Here is a 24,276-nt window from a genome sequence, read left to right on the forward strand (position 1 = left end):
ATCATATGACCAATACATACGCGAGTAAAAAACTTGTGAAGTGATAACAATTAAGTTCATTTGAAATGCTAATTAGGGGGTGATTTTCCCAATTTCTTACCAAAAAAAAAAGGGACCAACTTTATTTTGAGCGTAACTTGTTTACTTTTGATGCTAAAAATTTTTTTTAAAAAACCAAAATAAGTATTTTTTTAAACAATTTAAAAAAGTTGAAATGAGTTTTCTCTAAAAGGGTGCTTCGTTTTTTCGTTATGGCACGTTAAAATATTCGATTTGGAATTTGACGAATATGAACCTATTTTTAACTCTATCCTCTAGCTATAACTCTGCTTCTACTAGGTATAGTGACCTAATATATACACCATGCTTTTCACTTTTTTACGTGCTATATTTTTGATAAGAATTTTTTTTCGACCAAATACTTACTTTTTGAGTTATTTGCGAAAAACCGTCTGAAAACGTTTGTAGAAAAATGAACATATTCACTCACTAATAACTCGAAAAGTATTAATTTGGTGAAAAAACTTTATAGAACAAAAGTTGCTTTGAATTAGTCATTTTATCCATTTCCGGACTTAATTCGAACATATATTTTTCATCCCCAAAAGGGGGTAAAATTCACCCCTAGGGCAAAAGCACACATCGGCACAATATTACTTTTTTTCTTTGACTTGTTAGCTATGTGTATGCCAAATTTCATGTCAATCCAAGCGGTTCTTTAAAATTTAGAGGTTTTGCAATATTTTACCTATAAAGAATGTACTATTGGTGTTTCATTGGAAGTCCGCCCATAGTGTAAATTTTCCGCTCCCAACGCAAATGTTATTTTTTTACTAACGACACCATTTAACTTTTAAACAGTAGACATCAATTAATTTTAATATGCAAAAATAAAGGCATTATAAATTCAACAAAATGATTTACCTTTTCCTTATCTTTATCTTTTTCCTTTTCTTTGGAATCTATACTGTGTCTGGCTTTGACAGAGTGTGGGGAATTTTCTAATGATTTTCTGTGTTCTGTAGGTACAATTTTAGCTGGTTTGATGGGAGAGACTTCTGGAGTTAGAGGAGTTGAAGGTGTAGTTGGTTCCTTGCCCCCAACCCGTCTGATAATATCAGGAGTAGAGAAAAGAGCAAAATCATCCGGAATTGGTTTTGGTATCTTCTTCTCTTTTTTCACTGGCTTCTTTTCAGGGGGTTTAACTTCTGCTTCTTTTTCCACTTCTTTGGTATCTAATTTAGGCTCTTCTTTCTTCTCTTTAACTTTTTCTTCTTCCTTTTCTTGAGGAATTTCTTTTTTAATATCTTCTTTCTTCTCTTTAGCTCTTGTTTTATGCTTAATAGTTTTAATTGGCTTACTAGGTTCTACTGGTTTTGTTCTTTTATTGATTCTTTTGCCAGCTAACTTGACTTTTATTTCTTCTTCTATATCAAAATCAGAGTCATTATCTTCACTTGATGTTATTTCATCCAGTTGATCATCAAGAAAACTATCTTCATCTGAACTTTCTTCTTTAAGACTTTCCTTAAGTTTGAGTTTTGTCAATTTGGATTGTATTTTTCTGACTGGTTTTACTACTTTCATTTTAGATTTAGGAGTCACTAGATTGGCAAGTGGCTCATATTCAATTTTTTCTGGTTCAGTTGTTTCCTCCTTGGAAGGTTTAATCAGCTCTTCTAGTTTTTCTTCAACAGTTGGTGACTTTATCTCTTTCTGAATTTTGACAAGTGGAACTTCAGGTGTTAACACAGGTGGTTTCCGGTTATTGACCACATTGCTTGGAGGTGAAATTGTTATAGATTGAATTAGTTTTACTTTTGATGATGGTTTTGGTTTAATGGCAGATGCGAGTATCAAAGGAGGTGGTTCTGACAGATCAACTGCAGACAAAATTTGTCCTGTAGCTGGTCCATCAAGTATACTGAGTGTTCTGGCCAGTTCATCAACATCATCTGTGGGAGTAGTTTTGCTTTTTGGAGATGTTAGAGGTGTATAGTCATGATCTAATCTAAAGTTATACACATTCCTTGCAATTTCGTCCATGTCCATCTTTATAATTTCTACAACAGAAAAAACAGCTTCCATCAAAAAGTCAATTTGTGTGCTATGATAATATTACCATATTTATTATAACTGAGCTTATGACTGAAAATGTAATATAAGAATCTATTCAAAACTTAAAAGTCAAAAATTTGTCAAATATCAAGCATGCTTGACTATATGCTTGTACTATTTTGATGGAACCAATCAAATTAAGTCTATAGGCACAGGTCAAATTAATGTAAAGCAGCATTTTAATTATTTTCCAAAAAAAATTTGCTGTAAAAAATAAACTTACTGTACACATCTGTCATCGAAAAAAGAAAAATAATGAAAGTATATATTCATTGATTTTCATTAAAACTTTTTGTTTATAAATACTAATCTATAAATCAGCATTAAAAAATAAACTGCGATTTTATTTTGTTAATAAAATGAATGTGAATATTTTTTATTTATTTAGAATGGCACATAAAAATAAAGACTAAATTTATTAGTTCAAGTACAGTCCATGGACAGTTCATGAGAAGCAGTGGTGTAGTGGAGCCGGAGCGGTCCGGAGCGTCGCTCCGGCACAGCTTTTGAAGGGGGAGCGGCGCTCCGGCTACGATTTTTTCAATCGAATTTTTTATATAGGACAAAAATAGATCTGAAATTGTTTTATTCAGAAAATATTGTTTTGTCCTTTACTAAGTAATTTTTACACGTTAGTTATCGTGGTTAATCAGTTAAGGCATACGCAGCTACGATTAGGTAGTTCGTAATTGTAAGCGCAAAAGTTGAGTGAGCGACTGGCAGACGGGATAGTTGATGGATAGACATCTAGCGGTCCGCGCCCAGCACTACCGTGTCCGTGTCACCACAACCCTCCCCCCACCACGGAAGGAGGAATAGCCACAACAATATTGAAATATTGTGTCCTTCTTATCTCTCGCCTCTCCCCCTCGATTTCTCTCTAGCTCACTCGACGCTCCGATCACCCGCGCCCCGCCCGAGGAGCGGTAGCGGAGCGAGCTGGCCCTGTACACTGTAGACTGGAGCGATACACACGGCAGTGAGAGCGGCAACAGACTGAGTCGCCGGAGTCGCTTCCCCCACCACTGAAATCCACTCCGTAGCTACTGCGCATCTCCAGCCCACCCGGCCATGCTAATCCTGCTCAGTTGTAGTTGCGTCTCGTCTGCTTTGCATAGTGCACGTGCACTGTATATTAATTTAGTGTTTCTGCTCCAATTATTACGTTACGTGTCGCGGATACCTACTGGAAGAGGTGAAATAGTTTTAATAGTTGTGTTATCTTTGCCCAACGTCCAAATCTGTTGACATAAGCTACCTGTAGTATCGCTATGGATAACTTTAACCTCATTTTTTAGTGCGTCGGTGAAACGTGAACTAAACACGTTAGGCCTACCTAAAGGAACCAAGCAAGATAAATCCAATGTTGTTTCGGTTGATGAATTAGCGATTGGAAACTCTTTAAATAAAAACGAACAAATAAGTGAACCCAGCACATCAACGAATAAGGAAAAAGAAACAAAATGGCCTGACGTTTGGACAGAAGAGATGTGGACTCGTAAGAAGGAAACTTATCCTTGGATAGATTGCAAAGAAGGTAAATTAGGCTGCAAAGTTTGTTTTGAAGTCACAACTATGGGTGCTTTTAAGAAAGAACACGTTTCTTTAAGTCATGAGTGGCGCACATTTCAAGTTAGCTGTTACGGCTCAAACCGAACTAACCAGCTCAAATCACTTAGAAAAAAAATTATAGAGCACAAACAGTCCAAAGCACATAGTACTGCTCAGGCCATTGTTGAATCCTCTCATAAAAATCCTATTACGCAATTAGTTGATTCTGCAAATACAGCTCACATGGAATCAACTAAAGCTATTTTTAGGTCAGCTTACTACATAGCTAAGAACGACCGACCATATAACGATCATTTCGGTTTATTAGAACTTCAAAAACTAAATGGAGTAGATATCGGTGTAGGCCTTCATTCAAGATACAGTGCTGTAGAAATTATTGATCATATATCAAAAGAGATGAAGTTAAGAATATTGAATAAGGTTAAGGAAGTTTCTGGGAAAATTTCTATCATTATTGATGAATCCACCAGCATAAGTTCAAAGTCAGTACTCATAATTTATTTGAAGTGTGAAATAAGTAAAGAAAAGTCCCCTAACATTTTGTTCTTAGATCTAGTTGAACTTCCTGATCAAAGGGCCGAATCTGTTTTTAACAGTACACTTAAGTGCCTTGAACAATATGGGTTTGACAATGGTTATTTAAAACAGAACTTAGTTTCTTTCACAAGTGACGGGGCTAGTGTTATGTTAGGGAAACACTCAGGAGTGGCAAAGAGGTTTTCAACTTTGTACCCTGATATAATCGTTTGGCACTGTTTAAATCACAGATTGGAATTGGCTATTGGGGACGCAGTCAGCGAAGTGGCCGGAGTGAATCATTTCCAGATATTTATGGACAAACTGTACTCGCTGTACAGCGCCTCTCCAAAAAACAAGCGTGAGTTAAAAGACTGTGCACAAGAACTTGACATTCAGATGAACAAAATCGGAAGAGTGTTGAGCACAAGATGGGTAGCCAGTAGCTTTCGTACCGTTTCGGCTGTGTGGTTTGGCTTTCAAGCTTTGGCAAACCATTTCTCTAAAGCCATAAACGATCCTGACAGAACATCGACTGAAAAAAGCAAATATAGTGGTTTATTAAATAGGCTAACATCTCAGAGTTTTCTACTAAACTTGGCCTTTATGTTTGACATTCTTGCTGAATTGGCTTTGTTATCAGAGAGCTTAGAGAATAGAAACACTTCTATTGTGTATGCAGACAAACTGATAAACAGATCCGTAAGATATTTAGAGCACTTAAAGGAGAAGCCAGGCACGAAAGTTCTGGAAGCACAAATCGCCATAAAAGAAGGAAATTTTGCATCAGTTGTGTTAAAAACTAATCCAAAAATTGTATCGTTCAATGGACAGCAACTTATTTCTAGTGTTATAAATAACCTAAAGCAAAGAATGTTTGTCACCACATTTGATGGGGAAGCCCAATATGAAGATCTTATAAACTCTTTTAAAGTATTAGAACCTGAGTATTGGCCAACCTGCATTCCACCAAGTTTTGGTCAAACTCAAGTAGAGCAACTGTGCAAGAGATTTAAATTGAACGTCAACAAAGCTGTCTCTGCCTACAGAGACTATTTGGACAACAGCCGACAAGTGCCTGATGGATTGCAAGAACTGTTAAACTGCACTAAAATAATACCTTGCAGCTCAGCTGATTGTGAACGGGGTTTCAGTTGTATGAACAATATGGTTACACCATCAAGAAACGCTTTGACTGTTGCTCATGTATCATCATTGATGTTCATAAAAATCCAAGGTCCACCTCTCCAAGAATGGCAGCCTGAGACGTAAGCCACTAAATGGCTGAGGAGCCACCGGTCTGCAGACGATTCCAGGACAAGAGTTGCAGAAAACCCAAAAAAGAACGCAAAGAAGGATGCATTTTGGCACTTACTTTGAGTATGTATGTTATAATTAATCTGATGTATTTATTATATGTATTTTGTTAAATACACAAGTTATTTGTACTGTATGTAGTTTTTTCAAATAATTCTTAATTTTTTTGGCACAGATTATAATGTTTGTGTGTGTTAAATAATAAAAAATATATATACTAATGTAACTTGTGGGTGTATTTTTTCACAATAATAAATTAATACTACTGAAAATGAAAACTTAGTCATTTACAATATTTGCCTAACTTACACCATTGTTTTTTTAATTTTTGTCAGCAAGGCTTCCAACTTAAATTATAGAGTTTTTAAGGTAGATTATTATGGTTTGATACCTTAAAAACAGTTTTTAAGGTATCAAACTGTAATAATCTACCTTAAGAAAGTCTTACCATATTTTAAAGTTAAAATTATTCTTTGGAGGAGAATGTGTAGGAGGCCCTACTGTAACTACTATCACTCTAAAAGATCATTAATTAGTTTAATTATTAAACTTTTCAAAACATTTGCCAAAGGGCCTTAAAACTCACGATTTGGGTAGTAGGCTAATTTTCAAAAATTTTCCGGTAGAGGTATAGCTCCGGCACAGCTAATTTTACCACTACACCACTGATGAGAAGGTTAGTCCAAACAAAGCTGCACTAGTACTTGCATTTGCACAAAGAAATATAACAAAAGAGCCACTTATTTGCTGTTGTCTGATACTGCATGTGTGACGGTTTTTCTTTAAAATATTGTCATTTACGTTTCATGATATAGATAGATAGAATTTTATTGTTTATAAAAACTTTACAGTTTCATAACAAGAAATTTAGTTCCCTACATGTACATAAATAACTTAGATATAAATAGCATTAAAAAAGTATAAAAATGCAAGTAAGTTCTAGAATACAAACTTATACATATATAGACATACATACCTATATTACATATTATATAAACATACACACCTATACCCACCTACCCGCATACACATACATATTCTTAATTACATATCTAGTAAGAACAAGATAAATATATAATGAGATTAAGGGAACACGTAACTGCAATATTACTTACATTATAAATTTTAAAATAAATAAGTAAATAAAAAAGAACAAACTTGTGAGTTATTCGGATACTTTTTTTGTAAGTGCTACTAATAATCTTTTAAGGTACGCTAATAATACATTGAGAAATTAGAGCTTGCGCTATTAATTTTTTTTTATTTGTTAATTACGAAAGCTCGTAGCTTCAGAATATTCCATATATGATTTGAAATTGTTTTCGCGGTAGAGGGCGTAATATTATTCAGGGTGTTTGCTAAATGTTCTGGATTTAACAGATTGGTAATATTCTGTGGTCTCATTGCTGTGTAAATAGGACATTCGAACAGAAGGTGACGCAGAGTTTCCAGCTCACGTTTGTTGCATATTGTACATAACTGCCTTGGATCAATCTTATATGTTAGTCCTTGAAAAGTGAACCGAATACAAAACTCATTCGACAGTCTAAGTTGTGCTATTGTTCTGGTGAATTGTAGAGGCATTCGAATATGAAGATACTGTTGTGGTTGATCGCTCAGGTCTAAAGCCCTATAAAAAGTAAGAAATGATGAGTCATTCAGTTGTCGCAAATCATTTTGGTTTACCTTTTGTTTAAATGTGTCTATAAAGTCATTTTTGTTTGCTTTTAGGAACGCTACATTGATATCTCTCCATGATCTTTGACAGTTTGCAAATTCTAACAGATTTTTAACTTGCGATGCCCAATTATATTTATTCTCTATCCTTGTGATTTCCAGTTGACGTAGAAAGCACATTTTAGGTAGTCGATTTTCTTCCATCTCATAAAGTTTAATGAGCCAGTTTAGCATGTGTTTAAATATCACAAGTGAAAATTTAGCTGTACTTGTTTCAAGTCGAACAGCAAAATCTGGCGTATTGATAGGAACCAAAAGGATACGTTTTAAAAATGTTAATTGCACCCGTTCTAGTATGTCGGCGTATCGTAACCCCCAAATGGCAATGCAGTTAGTTACTATGCTAAGAATTAAGGAATTGATCAGATGTATTCGGGATGTCCAACTATCCATCTTGGTTTTTGTCATGAGCGGTATTGTTGCTCCGATGGCATGTTTGGCCTTTTGAACGGTATCATATGCCATTTCTCTAAAAAGCGAAGAAGACGAAAAAGTAATGCCCAAATATGTAAATTTAGAGACAATATCGATAGGTTTGTTCTTATAACTGAAAGTACAGGCTTTTGGGATACCGCCTCCTCTAGAAAAAACAACTATTTTGGTTTTGCTAGTGTTAACTTCAAGATAATTTTGGTCACTATATCTTTCCAATTCTCTTAGACTCTTACCTAATTCCACTTCAGACTCTGCTACGATGACTAAATCGTCAGCATAAAGTAATAATACGATGTCTCGTTTATTTCCGATGTTTATGCCAGTAACCCCGCTATCGAGAAAAAATGTTTCTATGTCTGCGAGAAATAATGAGAATAGAATCGGGCTTAATTATTCACCCTGTAGAACTCCGGCACTTATATCAAGTTGAGAGGTGAATCCATCTGAGGCAGCTACTTGCACTGATGCTTCATTGTATATATTTCTTAAAAGTAAAATTATGCGACCACTAACCCCTATATTGTACAGTTTTTGCCATAACAAGTTGTGGCTAACAGAATCGAAAGCCCTCTTGTAGTCCACAAATGCAACGAATACTTTGCGTTTTTTTAACCTTAATCGTGACTGTATGATCGAGTTAAGAACAAATACATTGTCAATGCAGCTTCGATGTTTTCGAAATCCAGATTGAATTTCAGGAATAATGTTGTTATTATCTGTCCACTCATTAAGTCTGTTGAGTAATACTTGTGTGAATATTTTTTCTAAGCAAGACATTAGAGCAATTCCTCTGTAGTTATAAGGATTGTCTATAGGCCCCTTTTTGTGTATCATTTTTAATATTACTTGAGTCCCAAGTTCTAGGTATTGTAGCTGTATTAAATATGTTATTGAACAAACAAGTCATGTACAATATCCAATTATTTGGTAAATATTTATAAAACTCATAGGATTAGTATGGTATAGTTAGACCCAAACCCAGACATCCAAAGTGAAAGTTATCCTCCAACACCAAATTGTTCTATATGGTCCACATAATGTTCAGAAAAAAGTCACACCATTTTGAGCGTCGGGTTTGGGGGGTGAGGGGGGAGAAATCTGCAAATTCGTAGTTTTTTAGGTTCCTCGTCAATATTTCTAAAACTAAGCGGTTTAGCATAAACAACCCTTTACACAAAATTGTTCTACATTAAATTTGAAATAAAAAAGGCCCTATACATAACCCTTCTAAAATGAACGGTTCCAAAGTTACGGAGGTAGTATAGTATAATTGGTCCAAAAAAGGCCTAACCCAAACATCCAAAGTAAAAGTTTTCCTTCAACACCAAATTGTTCTATATGGTCCACATATTGTTCAGTAAAAAGTTACACCATTTTGAGCGTCCGGTTTGGGGGAGAGATGGGGGAGAAGTCGGTAAATTAGTAGTTTTTTTAGGGTTTTCGTCAATATTTCTAAAACTATGCTTTAGCGTAAGGAATGTTCTATAGAAAAATATTCTACATAAAATTTAAAACAAAAAAGGTTCTATACATAATTATCATAAAATCAACGGTTCCAGAGTTACAGAGGGTGAAAAGTGGAGGTTTTCGATACTTTTTATATTTACCGAATTCTCCCCCCTCTCCTCCCCAAACCCGACGCTCAAAATGGTGTGACTTTTTTTTGAACATTATGCGGACCATACAAAACAATCTGGTGTTGGAGGATAACTTTCACTTTGGATGTCTGGATTTTTGTTATAGTTATATCACAAATATTGCCCAAAAAATATAAAAAGTATCGAAAACCTCGACTTTTCACCCTCCGTAACTCTGGAACCGTTGATTTTATAACAATTATGTATAGATCATTTTTTGTTTTAAATATCATGTAGAACATTTTTGTATATAACATTGTTTACGCTAAAGCATAGTTTAGAAATATTGACGAAAAACGTAAAAAAAACTACTAATTTACCGGCTTCTCTCCCATCTCCCTCCCAAACCGGACGCTCAAAATGGTGTAACTTTTTACTGAACAATATGTGAACCATACAGAACATTTTGGTGTTGGAGGAAAACTTTTACTTTGGATGTTTGGGTTAGGCCTTTTTTTGGACCAGTTATACTATACTATCTCCGTAACTTTGGAACCATTCATTTTAGAAAGATTATGCATAGAGCCTTTTTTATTTCAAATTTAATGTAGAACAATTTTGTATAGAGGGTTGTTTATGCTAAACGGCATAGTTTTAGAAATATTGGCGAAAAACTTAAAAGACTACGAATTTACCGATTTCTCCCCCCTCTCCCCCCCAAACCCGACGCTCAAAGTGGTGTGACTTTTTTCTGGACATTGTGTGTACCATATAGAACAATTTGGTGTTGAAGGATAACTTTCACTTTGGATGTCTGGGTTATGCCATTTTTTGGATCAACTATACTATACTAGATATTTTATCATTTCCTGGACTTTTGTTGTTTTTGCAATTGTTTAAAACTAAATAAATCTCATCAGGTGTTATGGATTTGTCCAGAAATTGATGTCTAACATCGTAATATGTAATAAACGAAATTATTTTAGGAGGGTATATATCTCTGTAAAAAGTTTGCCATACATTCATGGGTAAATTTGATGAAGGCGAATAACTACGAAAATTTTTTAAGGTTGACCAAAAAGTTTTAGGGTTTCGGCTGTTACTTAAATCAGTTATTATGTTATTAAAATAGATTTGTTTTTTGAATTTTAGTGTTGTCTTGTATTCTTTTTTTATCTCTACATATTTTAGTTTGGTGCTTTCTGAGAAATTATTTACTTTACATATTTTTAATTCATGTTTAACCTGCTTATCGATAATATTACGCCCTCTGGTGTTAAGTACTTTATCATTAGATGTTCTCTGGTCAAAGACATTTGTATCCTCTAAAATCTCAGGTGGTACTAAATTAAGTTCAGCTACTCTACAGTTAAAGTCTACTATAACTACAGGCGTGTTTTGAAGATTATCTATAATATCTAATAAACATGTTTAAAAAATATCCAACACGTGTGAAAGATCATCACGTTTCATGATATATTGGCAATACTCAGATTTCTGAACCATAGATGAGTAATGGTCTACTCAATGTTTTGTAGATATACCATTAAGTTTTCTTTACAAGTGTATCAGATTTCATATGTGTTCCGAGGTTGTTGTAGACCTGATTTGCTATACAGTGATAAGCGCGCTAATAATCGGCAAAATAACTCAAAAGATGGAAAACATAATACATTGCAAAACGAAAAGGGATGTAACTAGTGGAGATGGAAATTATCGTTATAAACGTATAAATTAACATTACATTACATAGTTTCCCACCTTTAGACGTATCATAGGACTATGACAACTGTCACTGTGACAGTAGAATTTTATAAAATACTCCTGCCATAGACGTGTAAAGGTGGGTAACTATGTAATTTAATGTTAATTTCTACGTTTATAACGATAATTTCCACCTCCACTAGTTTCATCTCTTTTTGTTTCGCAATGTATTATGTTTTTCATCTTTTGCGTTATTTTGCCGGTTATTAGCGCGCTCATCACTGTATATATTCTGCTTTTAATTTTGATCTTTTTTGTCGTCATTTTTATCTATCAGGATACTACATATTTAACACATTGGATAACACTCTAATTTAAATACAGTTTGATCCTGATCAAATGAGATAAAAGTTATCAATGTTACTAAAAAGCTTATAAGCGACAGCAGTACCTATGCAAGTCATCATTTAATGCCTATAAGCAACACTAGCACCGAAAAGGTTAAATTCTGAGAGTATTCTATATTTTTCTCTCCCAATATTCTTTAGGTGGATTTTTACTAATTATTTATTGGCATATATTTGGTTTTATCAAAATTCCCCTTCAGTCCCGCCTTACTATACCCTGTTTTTAAATGAGGAGGAGTAATTCAAATTTACCTCGCTGTAATGGTTGTTTGTAATTGGTCGAACCACAGGCTAGTTCACTCCTCTAAATTATGAAATTTTGATACTAATGACAATTAAAATTAACAGGTTAATTAAGTTATAAGCTAAATTCGCTCAGCCGAGATTCATTTTGACATATTTAGATTAGGAAACATACAACACAAAAATTCCTACCTAACACTATTAACTGCTCAAATCAACTTAATCTTTCATTAAAAAAAGAAGAAAATTATTGGAAATAGTGGGAGAGTATACTAAACTCATAAAGTTTTGTGGAATTTATTTCTTCAAAATATTTTTATTTTGTACAATAAATAATTTAATCATTTGTTATCAATACATATTATAATCGTGTAAATAAATAATTATTGATTGGCATACGGTTTATGTTATTTATGTCTGTTTACTATTAATAATATTGGCTATGGGCAGGTATGGTTGGTTGTGTAGTAACTAATTTCTAGTCACGTCTAGAAATTAGTCACATACCTACATAGATTTAACTTAAAAGACAATGAATATTGTGAATGTGGAGAAATAGGCACACCAGAACACATAGTATTTAATTGCGAAATACAAACAAATACACAAGAACTACAAAGAATGAGAAAAGACCTTGTTGGCATAAATATAGATAATATAATACAAAATGAAGAATTATTTAATACACTAAACAATTTAGCGGACATAATATCAAAGAAACAATTAGAATTTTATAATATTAGACGAAGAAGAAATCAAGTAAATAATATCCAACCTCTATGAATTTGAATAAGAAATTATACAGAAAAAAAACTAAAATTACATATAAAAATATAAAATAAAATATTGGAATAATTAAATAAATATTTATACAGTGTGTCCACGGATGGGGTGCCCAAGAGGAAAAACTTTTTGATTTTTAATTTTAGCGAAAAATGTCATTCTTGATAAAAAGTTTTGCTTGTTCTAAAACCCCATAAAATGAAATAAAATTTAAGTTTTCCAAAACCTGTTTAATTTTGTAGCAAATTTTATGTAAATCCATATAAATTTTTGCACTAAGTTCGAAATGGTAACAATAATCTAACGTTGCTAAGCTACTATGTTACTTAGTAACTGTCAACTCCAATAAATAATTTGCGAATTGTCATTTTTTCGACAATATTCAGTGTTCAACAAAGAATTTATCTTATGAACTGTCATTCTTGATAAATATTTTGCTTGTTCTAAAACCCCATAAAAAGAAAACAGTCAATTTTAACATCAATAACAAAACAATAATAAATAATAATAGGAAAACTAACAGTAAATAAAAAAACAATTCGAAGACGAAGTAGTTCTCAATCCCAATAGTAAATTATTAATTTTGAAAATATTAAAAATATTACTAAAAGATTTTTAAATTGAAAACTTATTGGTACACTTTCCTGGTGACACCTCCAAGACTTCTACAATTTGCAAGTCAAATGGATGCTGCAGTGAAAACGAGAGGGAAGGAATTCTACACTATGCAATTCACATCCCCCGTCTGCAGCTGGTAAAGTTCCAACGGAAAAATGCACCTAGTTACTCTACGGAGTAATACGACTATAAAATAAAAATGTATACCATTTTTATTCAGTTGCAATGCGAAGGCAAAACAATCTTACTTTTCAATTAGAATACGGAGTGCAGTCCAGTCCCTTGAATCGCGATTTTCGGCTCTTATTGGAGCCTTCATCGGAAGGAACGTAGGCACTGTTCTCCATATTTTAACTGATTCGTATCGAGAGGTTTTCCCACCCATTGCAACTGAAGTGATGATAGTAGGTGGCTAGCGCCATCTGGCATTGAAAGACGAAGTAGTTCTCAATCCCAATAGTAAATTATTAATATTGAAAATATTAAAAATATTACTAAAAGATTTTTAAATTGAAAACTTATTGGTGCACTTTCCTGGTGACACCTCCAAGACTTCTACAATTTGCAAGTCAAATGGATGCTGCAGTGAAGACGAGAGGGAAGGAAAAAAACAATTATTCAACGTAGCCTTCACCAACTTCAAAACATCTCTCCACCCTATTTTTAAATTCTTTGTAAGCGTTTCTTAGCATGTCTGGGGTGATTTCTCTGACGGCATTAATGATTACTTGTTTCAAATCTTCAATATTATGATTTAGATTTCTTTCGTAAACTTTCTGCTTTAAGAAGCCCCATAGAAAGAAATCCAAAATAGTTAAATCTGGTGATCGGGGCGGAAAAAATATCGGTCCATACCGTCCAATCCATCTTTCAGGAAAATAATCATCTAGCCATCCTCTTATCAGCAAAGTCGAATGTGACGAACAGCCATCATGTTGAAAATACATTTTACGTCTTTGCTCCAAGGGAAGTTCATCTAATTCCGGTATTAAAAAGTTGTCTAACAAATTCAAATATACCTCCTGATTTAACGTCTCCTCCAAAAAATACGGTCCGATTATTCGATCTGGTAAAACAGCACACCAAACATTTACCTTCTTATAAACTTGACTATTACGTTGAATCCTGTAATAAGGATTTTCACTAGCCCAATACCGACAATTTTGAGATGAAACGACTCCATTTGTCGTGAACGTGGCCTCATCAGAAAATAGAATATTGTGGTGAAAGAAGCGGTCATTCATAAGTTTTTCACCAATGCTTGCGCAGAAGTCAAGCCTCGAGTCATGATCACAATATTTTAAGGGGTGAATAAATTTTGGTTTGAAGGGATGAACGTTGTTTTGTTTGAATATTTTCTGTAAGTGACTTTTGCTAGAGCCAAGTTCCGCTGCTCTTTTTCGTAAATTTAACTTTGGATTTTCCCTTACTGACTGCATAGCTACGGTAGTAGCTGCATCATCGTCCTCATTATACATCATTTTCGATCTTTTTCTGTTTTCAACAGATCCTGTCTCATTGAATTTCTTTAACAGTTTCTTCAATCCATTCCGCGTAACTAGTACATCTGGATACTTTTCGTGGAACATTTCAATCACATGTCGATGCGAAACAGCTCCAATTCCATAACACTTTACAAGATAAATTCTTTGTTGGATGCTCAACATTGTTTTGTCGAAAAATAATGACAATTCGCAAATTATTTATCGGAGTTGACAGTTACTAAGTAACATAGTAGCTTAGCAACGTTAAATTATTGTTATCATTTCGAACTTAGTGCAAAAATTTATAAGGATTTACATAAAATGTGCTACAAAATTAAACAGGTTTTGGAAAACTTAAATTTTATTTCGTTTTATGGGGTTTTAGAACAAGCAAAACTTTTTATCAAGAATGACATTTTTCGCTAAAATTGAAAATAAAAAAGTTTTTCCTCTTGGGCACCCCATCCGTGGACACACTGTATAATAAAAAATTAAAAATTAATATCAAATATAAAATAAAATAAATCAAAAAATTATTAATCAAACAAAAAAAAAATTAAACTAAAAACCTGAAATTTTAAAACTTAATGGTCTGAGGCTCACCGAAATACCATTAAGAATATCATAAAGTCGATTAGACCTGCACTTAAAATTATTCGTGACTATTTTTAGATGAACAGTGCTGGCATTTCTCATCAGAATGAGAAATGGGAGCACTTTTATAAAAACTATTTGTTAAAAAAAAAATAATTTATCTTTTGTTTATTTGTTATTATTTGTTCATTAGAATTGTTTATTAGAATTGTTTACAATTTGTAGTTTTCATAACAATTAGTAGTAGATTAGGGCTATTATTAATTAGTCAAATATAGAAAATTCTTAAAGTAATAATAATGTAAAGATAAACTACTGTAATCCCATCTAGTCCTGTCGCCAGGGGGGGTACAACGGCCTCCTTTATTCAGATGGACTTACCCAAGTTTTTTTCATGTATTTTGACCCGTAGAATACGAATTTTTTGGGTAACAGTTGATCCGGATGTCGATAAGATTGTTATTGACCAAGAACTTGAGGAATTACATAACAGAGATTTCTCGCAAAACAAAACATTTTTTTTTGTATTTTTTGGGTCATTCTAAGTAAAAAATGTTCTAAGAAGTTTTCCCGTAGGATGCTCAGTTTTCGATATAAACGCGGTTGAACTTTCAAAAAATCGAAAAACTGCAATTTTTAAACCCGAATAACTTTTGATTAAAAAATAAAATAGCAATTCTGCTTAGCGCCTTTGAAAGTTCAAGTCAAATTATATCGGGTTTGATTATTTGCATTGCTAAAAATTTATTGTGTTATTGTTAAACAAAGCTACAAACACCTAGTGCGTGAGTGATGTTTTCTATGATTTCTCATTTAAAATCGAACGAGTAGGTAGAATAGGTACTAGTGCAATCGAGGCTATTTCTACGTAGCATGCGTTAAAACGCATGTAAAGGCACGGGAAACACTATGTGTTTATAGCTTTGTTAAACAATAAAAAAATAAATTTTTAGCAATGCAAATAATTAAAACCGATATAATTTGACTTAAACTTTCAAATGCGGTAAGCAGACTGGCTATTTTATTTTTTAATCAAAAGATATTCGGGTTAAAAAATTGCAATTTTTCGATTTTTTGAAAGTTCAACCGCGGTTATCTCGAAAACTAGCCATCCTACGAAAAAAATTGTAGAAACATGTTTTGCTTAGAATGCCCCGAAAAATACCAAAAAACGTTTTGTTTTGCGAGAGATCGCGGTTATGTAATTCCTCAAATTCTTGGTCAATAACAATCTTATCGACATCCGGATCAACTGTTACCCAAAAAATTCGTATTCTACGGGTCAAAATACATGAAAAAAACTTGGGTAAGTCCATCTGAATAAAGGAGGCCGTTGTACCCCCCCTGGCGACAGGACTAATCAGGAAACGACCTGGATTAGTCACAAGAGGCCAGGTCATTTGTATAGTACTATAAATAAATAAATAAATAAATAAAAAAGGCACGTCTAGCAACCTAACTTCCCAAAAAAAATTACTAAAATCACTAGACAGTTGTGTCTCAGATTAGCGAATTTAGTATATCAACAATTTTTTGTGTTTTCTGCGTAATTCCTTTAATTTTTAGATTTTTAGTCTGCATTTATATAAAAAAAACAGTTGTTTGTATATGTCTTTATCAACGTATTAGTATAATATAATGTTGTTCTGAAGCTATTTCCTTGTGGCATTTTTGAAATCGGCTACTCTAAAAGGGAAATAAGCCACAACTTAACTAAAAAAATGATTTTATTAACTTTTCGGCGTCCATATCGGATGTCGTTATAAATTAAATTTATTAGAAGAATTTTTTACTAAGCAACAACATTTTTGATTAATTTATTAATATTTTGTATTTTGACAACAACATCCAATGTGGTTGTAGAAAGGTTAATAAAAAATCATATATTTTTAATTGTGGCTTATTTCCCATTTAGAATAGTTGATTATAAAAGATGAATCTAGTTATTTTTCCTAGTGACATTATTGGGTGTGAATCTGTCTTTTGAGTTTACTCCTGGTTTAAAAACACAGTATAGCATATAACAATTTATTGTTGTGGGCAACATGTGATATTTTAATCATCTGCATGTCTAACAACTATATGATAAAGTTTTTTTTTTACTTAAAACCTAGAAAAATCAATAAAGTCGATTCGCTAATCTGAGACACAACTGTCTAGTGACGTTCGTAATTTTGTTTCTGGAAGTTAAGTTGCTAGACGTGACTACAAATTACTACACAACCAAACATACCTGCTCATATCCAATATTATTATTAGTAAACAGACATGAATAACATAAACCTTACTTCTTCTTCTTCATGTGCCGTGCTTGATTATCGAGCATTGGCTTTCAAATTGGCTATAGTAGTTTTGTTGATGGCAGCTCGGAAAAGGGATGCAGAGGATCTGTTAAAGCATTCTCTCAGGTTTTTAAGCCATGACGTTCTTCTTGGACCTGGCCCTCTTCTTCCGTCTACCTTGCCTTGTATTAATTATTAAAGGGAGTATATTATATCTGTCTGGATGTCGCATAACATGGCCAAAATATTCAAGTTTTCGATTTTTAACTGTTCTGACGACTTTCGTGACTTTTCCCATCCGGTGCAAAACAACTTCAATATGAACTCTATCCACCCAACTTATTCGTAGGATTCTCTGATATACCCAGATTTCAAAGGCTCCCAATTTCTTGAGAAGTGTATATGTTAAAGTCCAACCTTCGACACCGTACAAAAGAGTAGAGAACACATAACATCTCACTAATCTAATTTTCAGATTCAAAGTAATATTGTGTCTGCATAAAAGTTTCTTATCTTAAAGAATTCAGCTCTGACCTTCTCTATAAGTATTCTAATTTCTTTGCTTATGTCCCAGTTCTCATTTAGATTACAACCAAGGTACAGTCGGAAAAATTAAAGAATACCCATGAACGATCACATCAATGACTTATTTTGTATTTGCTACATTTTTCTATAACAAACGTTTGTTATTTATAGAAAATGACAGAAAATACAAAATAAGTGATTGATGTGATCGTTCATGGGTATTCTTTAATTTTTTCGACTGTAGGTGATACTGTTAGTTCTCTCTCTAGATACTGTTAGTGATACTAATTGTTCACCGTATTACCTAAATAAACCATAAACTTACGTCAATCAATAATTATTTAATTACACCATTATAATGTATTGATAACAAATGAGAAAATTATTTATTGTACAAAATAAAAATATTTTGTAGAAATAAATTCCACAAAATTTTATGAGTTTAGTATACACTCCCACTATTTCCAATAATTCTTCCTTTTTAATGAAAGATTTGAGCAGTTAATAGTGTAAGGTAGGAACTTTTGTGTTGTATGTTTCCTATTCCGAAATTTTCAAAATGAATGAATAGCTCAATGTTATTGATTTATTATGGATAGAGAAAGATACAAAACATTTTGGTACTTTATGACAAAAAAATCAGGACCTAATCAGATAAATATGTAAATTGATCTTTTTCAGTGATTATGAAATAATAATTCTAAATTATAAATACCAACCTTCATTTACTATGTCAGGTACATAAGTAACATTGTCAACCGTAATGTCGATACCTTGCTTTTCTGAACTTTTCAATTTTACAATCTGTAAGTCAGTAGATCCATTCTTTTGCCCTAAAAAAATATTTACAATAATTTATTGCGATGTCATGGGATAAAAAATTATGTGAGATAAATAGAAAAAAATGTTTTTGCTGTAACAGCAGAAATATTTTCTGTTGTGCATGTTATTTTTTATTACTCTAAATTAGAATATTAGGAGTTACGCTAAGAAGTTACATCACCATTTTTAGTTTTTTTTTTGATTTCTTACTTTATGTATATTTGTAATTTGTGTGTATCAGTGTTTAGTAATATCTCTATTATTTTTGTTAAGACATTGAATGCCAACCATGAGATAACACATAGATTGGATTCTTTTCTAGGATACCAATTAAAAGTTATCTTATAATAAATATAATGTGATTGAATAAATTTGTCAATTTAGAGCAGATTTCTGTGGCAGTCAACATGCTAAACACATCTATTACTCTGGGCTAATTAGCAAAATTCATAGAAAACTTACTTACCATTAATCGAATTATAAGATCCTATATATTAATATAGGTATGAAAAGTCCGCAGATAGTGTGCTACTTTTTTTATAAACAAAATGGCGCCAACAAATCGTATTTTTTTCAACAAATTAGCAACAATTCAATTGTTACTTAACAATTTACGATCGCAATAATAACCAAAATAATCATGATACATTGATCAAACTTATAAAGATTATAAAGATGAGATGCTTATTTAATATTTTATCGACAAAATATAAATTTTTCGTTTTTTTGCATAATCTTTAAATTTTGAAAAAAAAAATAGTTATCCTGGTTATAGCTGGTCTAATTAGTAAAGTACAAAGAAAGGTTATTTACCAGCAATTTTATTGCTGGAATCGAATATTATGATCCTATATAATAATATAGGTATGTAAAGTCCGCAGATAGTGTGCTACTTTTTTTATTAGCAAAATGGCGCCCCCAAATCGTGTTTTTTTCAATTATTGGTCTATAACTCCGAAGATTTTAACTTTACACCAAAAACACTCAAATAAAAATTCACCCCAATTTAATTCTACATAGAGGCATGTTTTTCCCGATTTGCTCTGACGAACATTTTCCTCGGAAAATGTGGGTTTTCCCAACAAAATCTCGAATTTTCAAATAAATTTTTTGGGCAAGTAATTATTTATCAATAATTAAATAACTTGGTGAAATAAAAGCTTTCTTGGTATAGATTATAACTGCAGAAGCCGGTGAAAATTAAACGAATATTTTAGCAACAATTCAATTGTTAATTAACAATTTACAGTCGCAATAACAACCAAAATAATCATGAGACATTGATCAAACTTAGAAAGGATATAAAGATGTTGATGCCTATTTAATATTTTGTCGACAAAATATAAATTTTTCATTTTTTTTTTGTATAATCTTTAAATGTTTAAAAAAATAGTAACAAATTAACATCTCAGAAATTGTTTATTATATTCTAATTTTAAAAAATACTTAAAATGCGTATTTCAAAGGTCTTGAAAATGAATGTTTTAAAAATGTTTTCCAACCATTTGCAAAAAAAAATATGAAACAGCAAAATAAATATACGATTGCTCCGTTGTTTATATTTTGTTTTAATTGTTTCAAAGCTTAAAAGTGAGTCTGTGGTACAATCTAATTACTCACAAAGAATATCAAATATTAGTTCAATGGTTATATTTTAATCAAAGATTAAAAATACTTTTTTTTGTAATTTTTAGCGCGAAAGTAGGCTTGATATAGAGCCGGAGCTAAAATGTTCACTCGAAGCGACTGACACGCAGCATACATAATACTACAATTTTATTTATTAAGTGTAGGTCGCGCGGCGGTCGTCGCGTAGCTTCGAGTGAAAATTTTAGCTACAGTACTGTATTAGTCTACTTTCACGCGTGTAAATTACAAAAAAATATATTTATAATCTTTAATTAAAATATAACCATTAAACTAATAATCGAAATTTGTAAATAATTAGCTTGTACTTTAAACTCACTTTTACGCTTTGAAAGAATTAAAAAAAATTATAAACAACGTAGTAATCGTATGTTTACTTTGCTGTTTCATAACTTTTTTGCAAATGGTTGCAAAAAAGTTTTAAAGCATTAATTTTCAAGATATTTGAAATACGCATTTTAACTATTTTTTAAAATTAGAATATAATAAAAACTTTCTGAGAAACGTTAATTTGTTTATAACTATTTTTTTAACATTTAAAGATTATGCAAAAAAATAAAAAATTTATATTTTGTCGACAAAATGTTAAATAGGCATCTCATCTTTATAAGATTTCAAAGTTTGATCAGTGTATCATAATTATTTTGGTTATTATTGCGACCGTAAATTATTAATTAACAATTGAATTGTTGCTAAAATATTCGTTCAATTTTCACCAGCTTCTGGAACTACAATCTAAACCAAGAAGGCTTTTAAGTCACCAAATTATTTAATTATTGGTAGATACTTACATGGTCGGAGCAGATCGGGAAAAACATATCTCTATACAGAATTTAATTGCGGTGAATTTTTATTTGAGTGTTTTTGTTGTAAAGTTAAAATCTTCGGAGTTATAGAGCAATAATTGAAAAAAACACGATTTTCGGGCGCCATTTTGTTTATAAAAAAAGTAGCACACTATCTGCGGACTTTGGATACCTATATTATTAATATATATAATCATAAGGTTCCATTCCAGCAATAAAATTGCTGGTAAATAACTTTTCCCAAAAATGGCCTATTCTCCGATAATCAGCCCAGACTATATATAGGACAAAAGATATTCCATGTTTCAACTTTAACACGTTCCTTGCCGATAATGCGCTGGCCTGCTGCTACATGACTTAAGCTGAAGACGCTCTCGTGCGTTTAGATAGGGCCTTTTATATTTCAAAAACAGTAAGCCGCTCTTAGTTAAAACCTACCCAGAATAGATTGGCAGTTAACATGTTAATGTATACGAGGATTGTCTTTTAGTTTTGCATATAGCCTCTTTGAGGGAGCAACCAATAAAACCTTCCGATACAAATAATGTAACCTCAATGTTTTGTTGACATAAATCCAGAGTTTAATTATTGTGATACAAGTTTTGTAGATACAGTGAATTTTTGAAATAAGCAAGTTAGTTGAAAAATCGATCTTAGCCAAGAACATTTTCTTCTTCAGCCTTAAGTAATCCAACTTTAAACATAGGCCTACCCCAATCCAAAATCCAGTGTCCTCCACATTTTCAAGAAATAATTCTTTTAAATTTATCGGAGAGGATTATCCCAACAGCAATGTCTCACTGAAATGCTTTTTGTGTTTGGGAATGAAGCATAATACCAGTCAACTATTTCTCACCAGTCTCAGCAACGTATCCAGGCCAGGTCCCCCAAAACAGCAGTCACACAGCAAAACATTGAGTTCATCATGTAATTAAGGATGACCGCTATACAATATACCGGGAGATACAGACATCTTTAGGCATTTCAAAGACCTCAATCCAAAAGATCCTACATGAAGAACTGGGTGTTACGAGGTTGGTTTCTGTTGGATCCCTCATTTGATCGCAGAAGAGCAAAAAGCAGTTTGTGTCAATTGGTGTTGAAAAACATTAGAACTGTTCAACAACGGAATCTCAAAAAATGTTTATACTACAGTAAAACCTCCATTAACCGAAATAATTGGGGGATACCGTTTCAGATAACAAGAATTTCGGTTAAAAATAACATTGTTTTTTGTATTCTTCTTTTATCAAATTACATAGTATTGAAGAGATATAGCTGAAAAACATTGTTGTCAAAGTAAAACAAAAAAGAAAGTAAAAGATTTCTTAAAAAAACACTCTAAACATATTCGTTTTCCTTAATTTTATTGCTTTTTTTAATCTACTTTTTATTGACGAAATTATTGAAACTGTCAGCCATTTCGGTTAAACGATGTTTTGGTTAAAAAGGATTTGGTTAACGGAGGTTTGACTGTATTATTAGTGTCGATGAGTCTTGGATTTACTCCTACTGGAAAATAAATACCAATCTGCTGGGTGGGTGTTTCATGAGGAAAAACCAATAAAAGTGATCCGTTCTAGAAGTGTGTCAAAGAAAATGGTCACAACTTTTGTGTCAAAATCTGGTCATATGGCAACAACTGCTTTAGGAGATTAAAGAACAGCTACTTCTGATTGTTATATAAACGTTTGTTTATCAGAAGTTATCGAGAAACTCCGACAATGCAACACACAATGGCAAATCATGCTACATCAGGACAATATAAGTGCTCACACTGCCCAAAAGACAATAGAGTTCTTGGAGCTACAAAACATATTGTTCGGCATCGATGCCTTTAAAACAGCAATTTTGCAGGTGTCAACTGAAGACTAGAATAACTACTGTTTTAATTAATTTGAACATATGCAAAAGTGTATCGATCTTAGTGGACAAATATTTTGAAAAGCAATAAAGTACTTTAAGTCTGTATATTTTTTGTTTTTATTTATTTACTTATTTTATTTATTTATTTACGGGTTTCCCCAATTTCATAAAAAATATACATATATAAACAATAAGTAGAAGTAAAAGTAGTAGTAGTAAAGTCCAGTAAAACAGTAAAAAAACAAAAAATAAAATTAAACGAATTAAATGAAAGTGTGACAGCATAAAACTGTAGTAAGTACATTACAATAAAACTAAATTTAACATACACACAATTCACGTTATGCAGTGACAATACATAATAATAATATAATATAAACCGACATTAATCAACTAACTACAGACAATAAAAAATTAATAAATTACATAATACAAAAGCATTGTCCATGGCAAAAATTAACAAATCTAGTGAAAATATAATATTAAACATTAAACATCATAAGTGCTGACCGGAAAAATTTATTTTAGTCGGTTTTTAAATACTCTACTGGAAGAAGAGAATAGATCGATGTCCAAATCATTCAGGCGACTCAAAGTTCTATCTATTGGTGAGTTAAGACCATAGTTTGTTGAATGATGAGGTACATGGAACAAGTTATTATTTCTCAGATCATGGTTTGGAATATTACAGTTTATTAATTTTAATAAATCAGGGCAATTGATTTCACTATTTAATAGTTTATAAATAAAAGCTAGATCATTTATAATTCTACGGTCTTTTAAGAAGTGCAAATTGAGATCACTACAGATGATGGTGTAGTTGTGGTTTAGTTCAATAACATTATATTCCAATATGTACGCTGTAAATCTTAAAAACTTATTTTGAACTCTCTCGAGACAAACAACATGAACATTATAAAATGGTGACCAGACAATAGAGGAGAATTCTAATATAGATATAACCAATGATGAGTAAACAGCCTTTATTGTATTAAGGGAAAGATCAGCACAACTGCGAAGTATATAACCCAATACTTTTGAAGCCTTTGCTGTCACATAGTTAATGTGATCCACAAACGTTAAGTTTTCATCGAATATTACTCCTAAATCCTTTAAAACTGCTTTAACATAAGAGAGCGCTACATTTATTTATTTATTAATCATATGGGAAAACCCCATTAATAGTATAATTATAAAGTAAATAATAATAACTAGCATCAACA

General features: G+C 32.2%; 1 protein-coding gene across 2 annotated transcripts in view; it reads right to left on the reverse strand.

The window, feature by feature from the left end:
- The window catches only part of LOC126878850 (death-inducer obliterator 1), a 234,578-nt gene that overhangs the window by 198,875 nt on the left and 11,427 nt on the right, over positions 1-24,276 (reverse strand). For both annotated transcript variants that reach the window (XM_050641744.1, XM_050641743.1), the window contains exons 3-4: positions 18,632-18,745; positions 925-2,063 (exon numbers count right to left, since the gene is read on the reverse strand). In XM_050641744.1, the coding sequence (XP_050497701.1) occupies positions 925-2,063; positions 18,632-18,745 (1,253 nt within the window). The remainder of the gene's footprint in view (positions 1-924; positions 2,064-18,631; positions 18,746-24,276) is intronic.

This window comes from Diabrotica virgifera, chromosome 1, assembly GCF_917563875.1.
Source record: "Diabrotica virgifera virgifera chromosome 1, PGI_DIABVI_V3a".
Taxonomy (NCBI): domain Eukaryota; kingdom Metazoa; phylum Arthropoda; class Insecta; order Coleoptera; family Chrysomelidae; genus Diabrotica; species Diabrotica virgifera.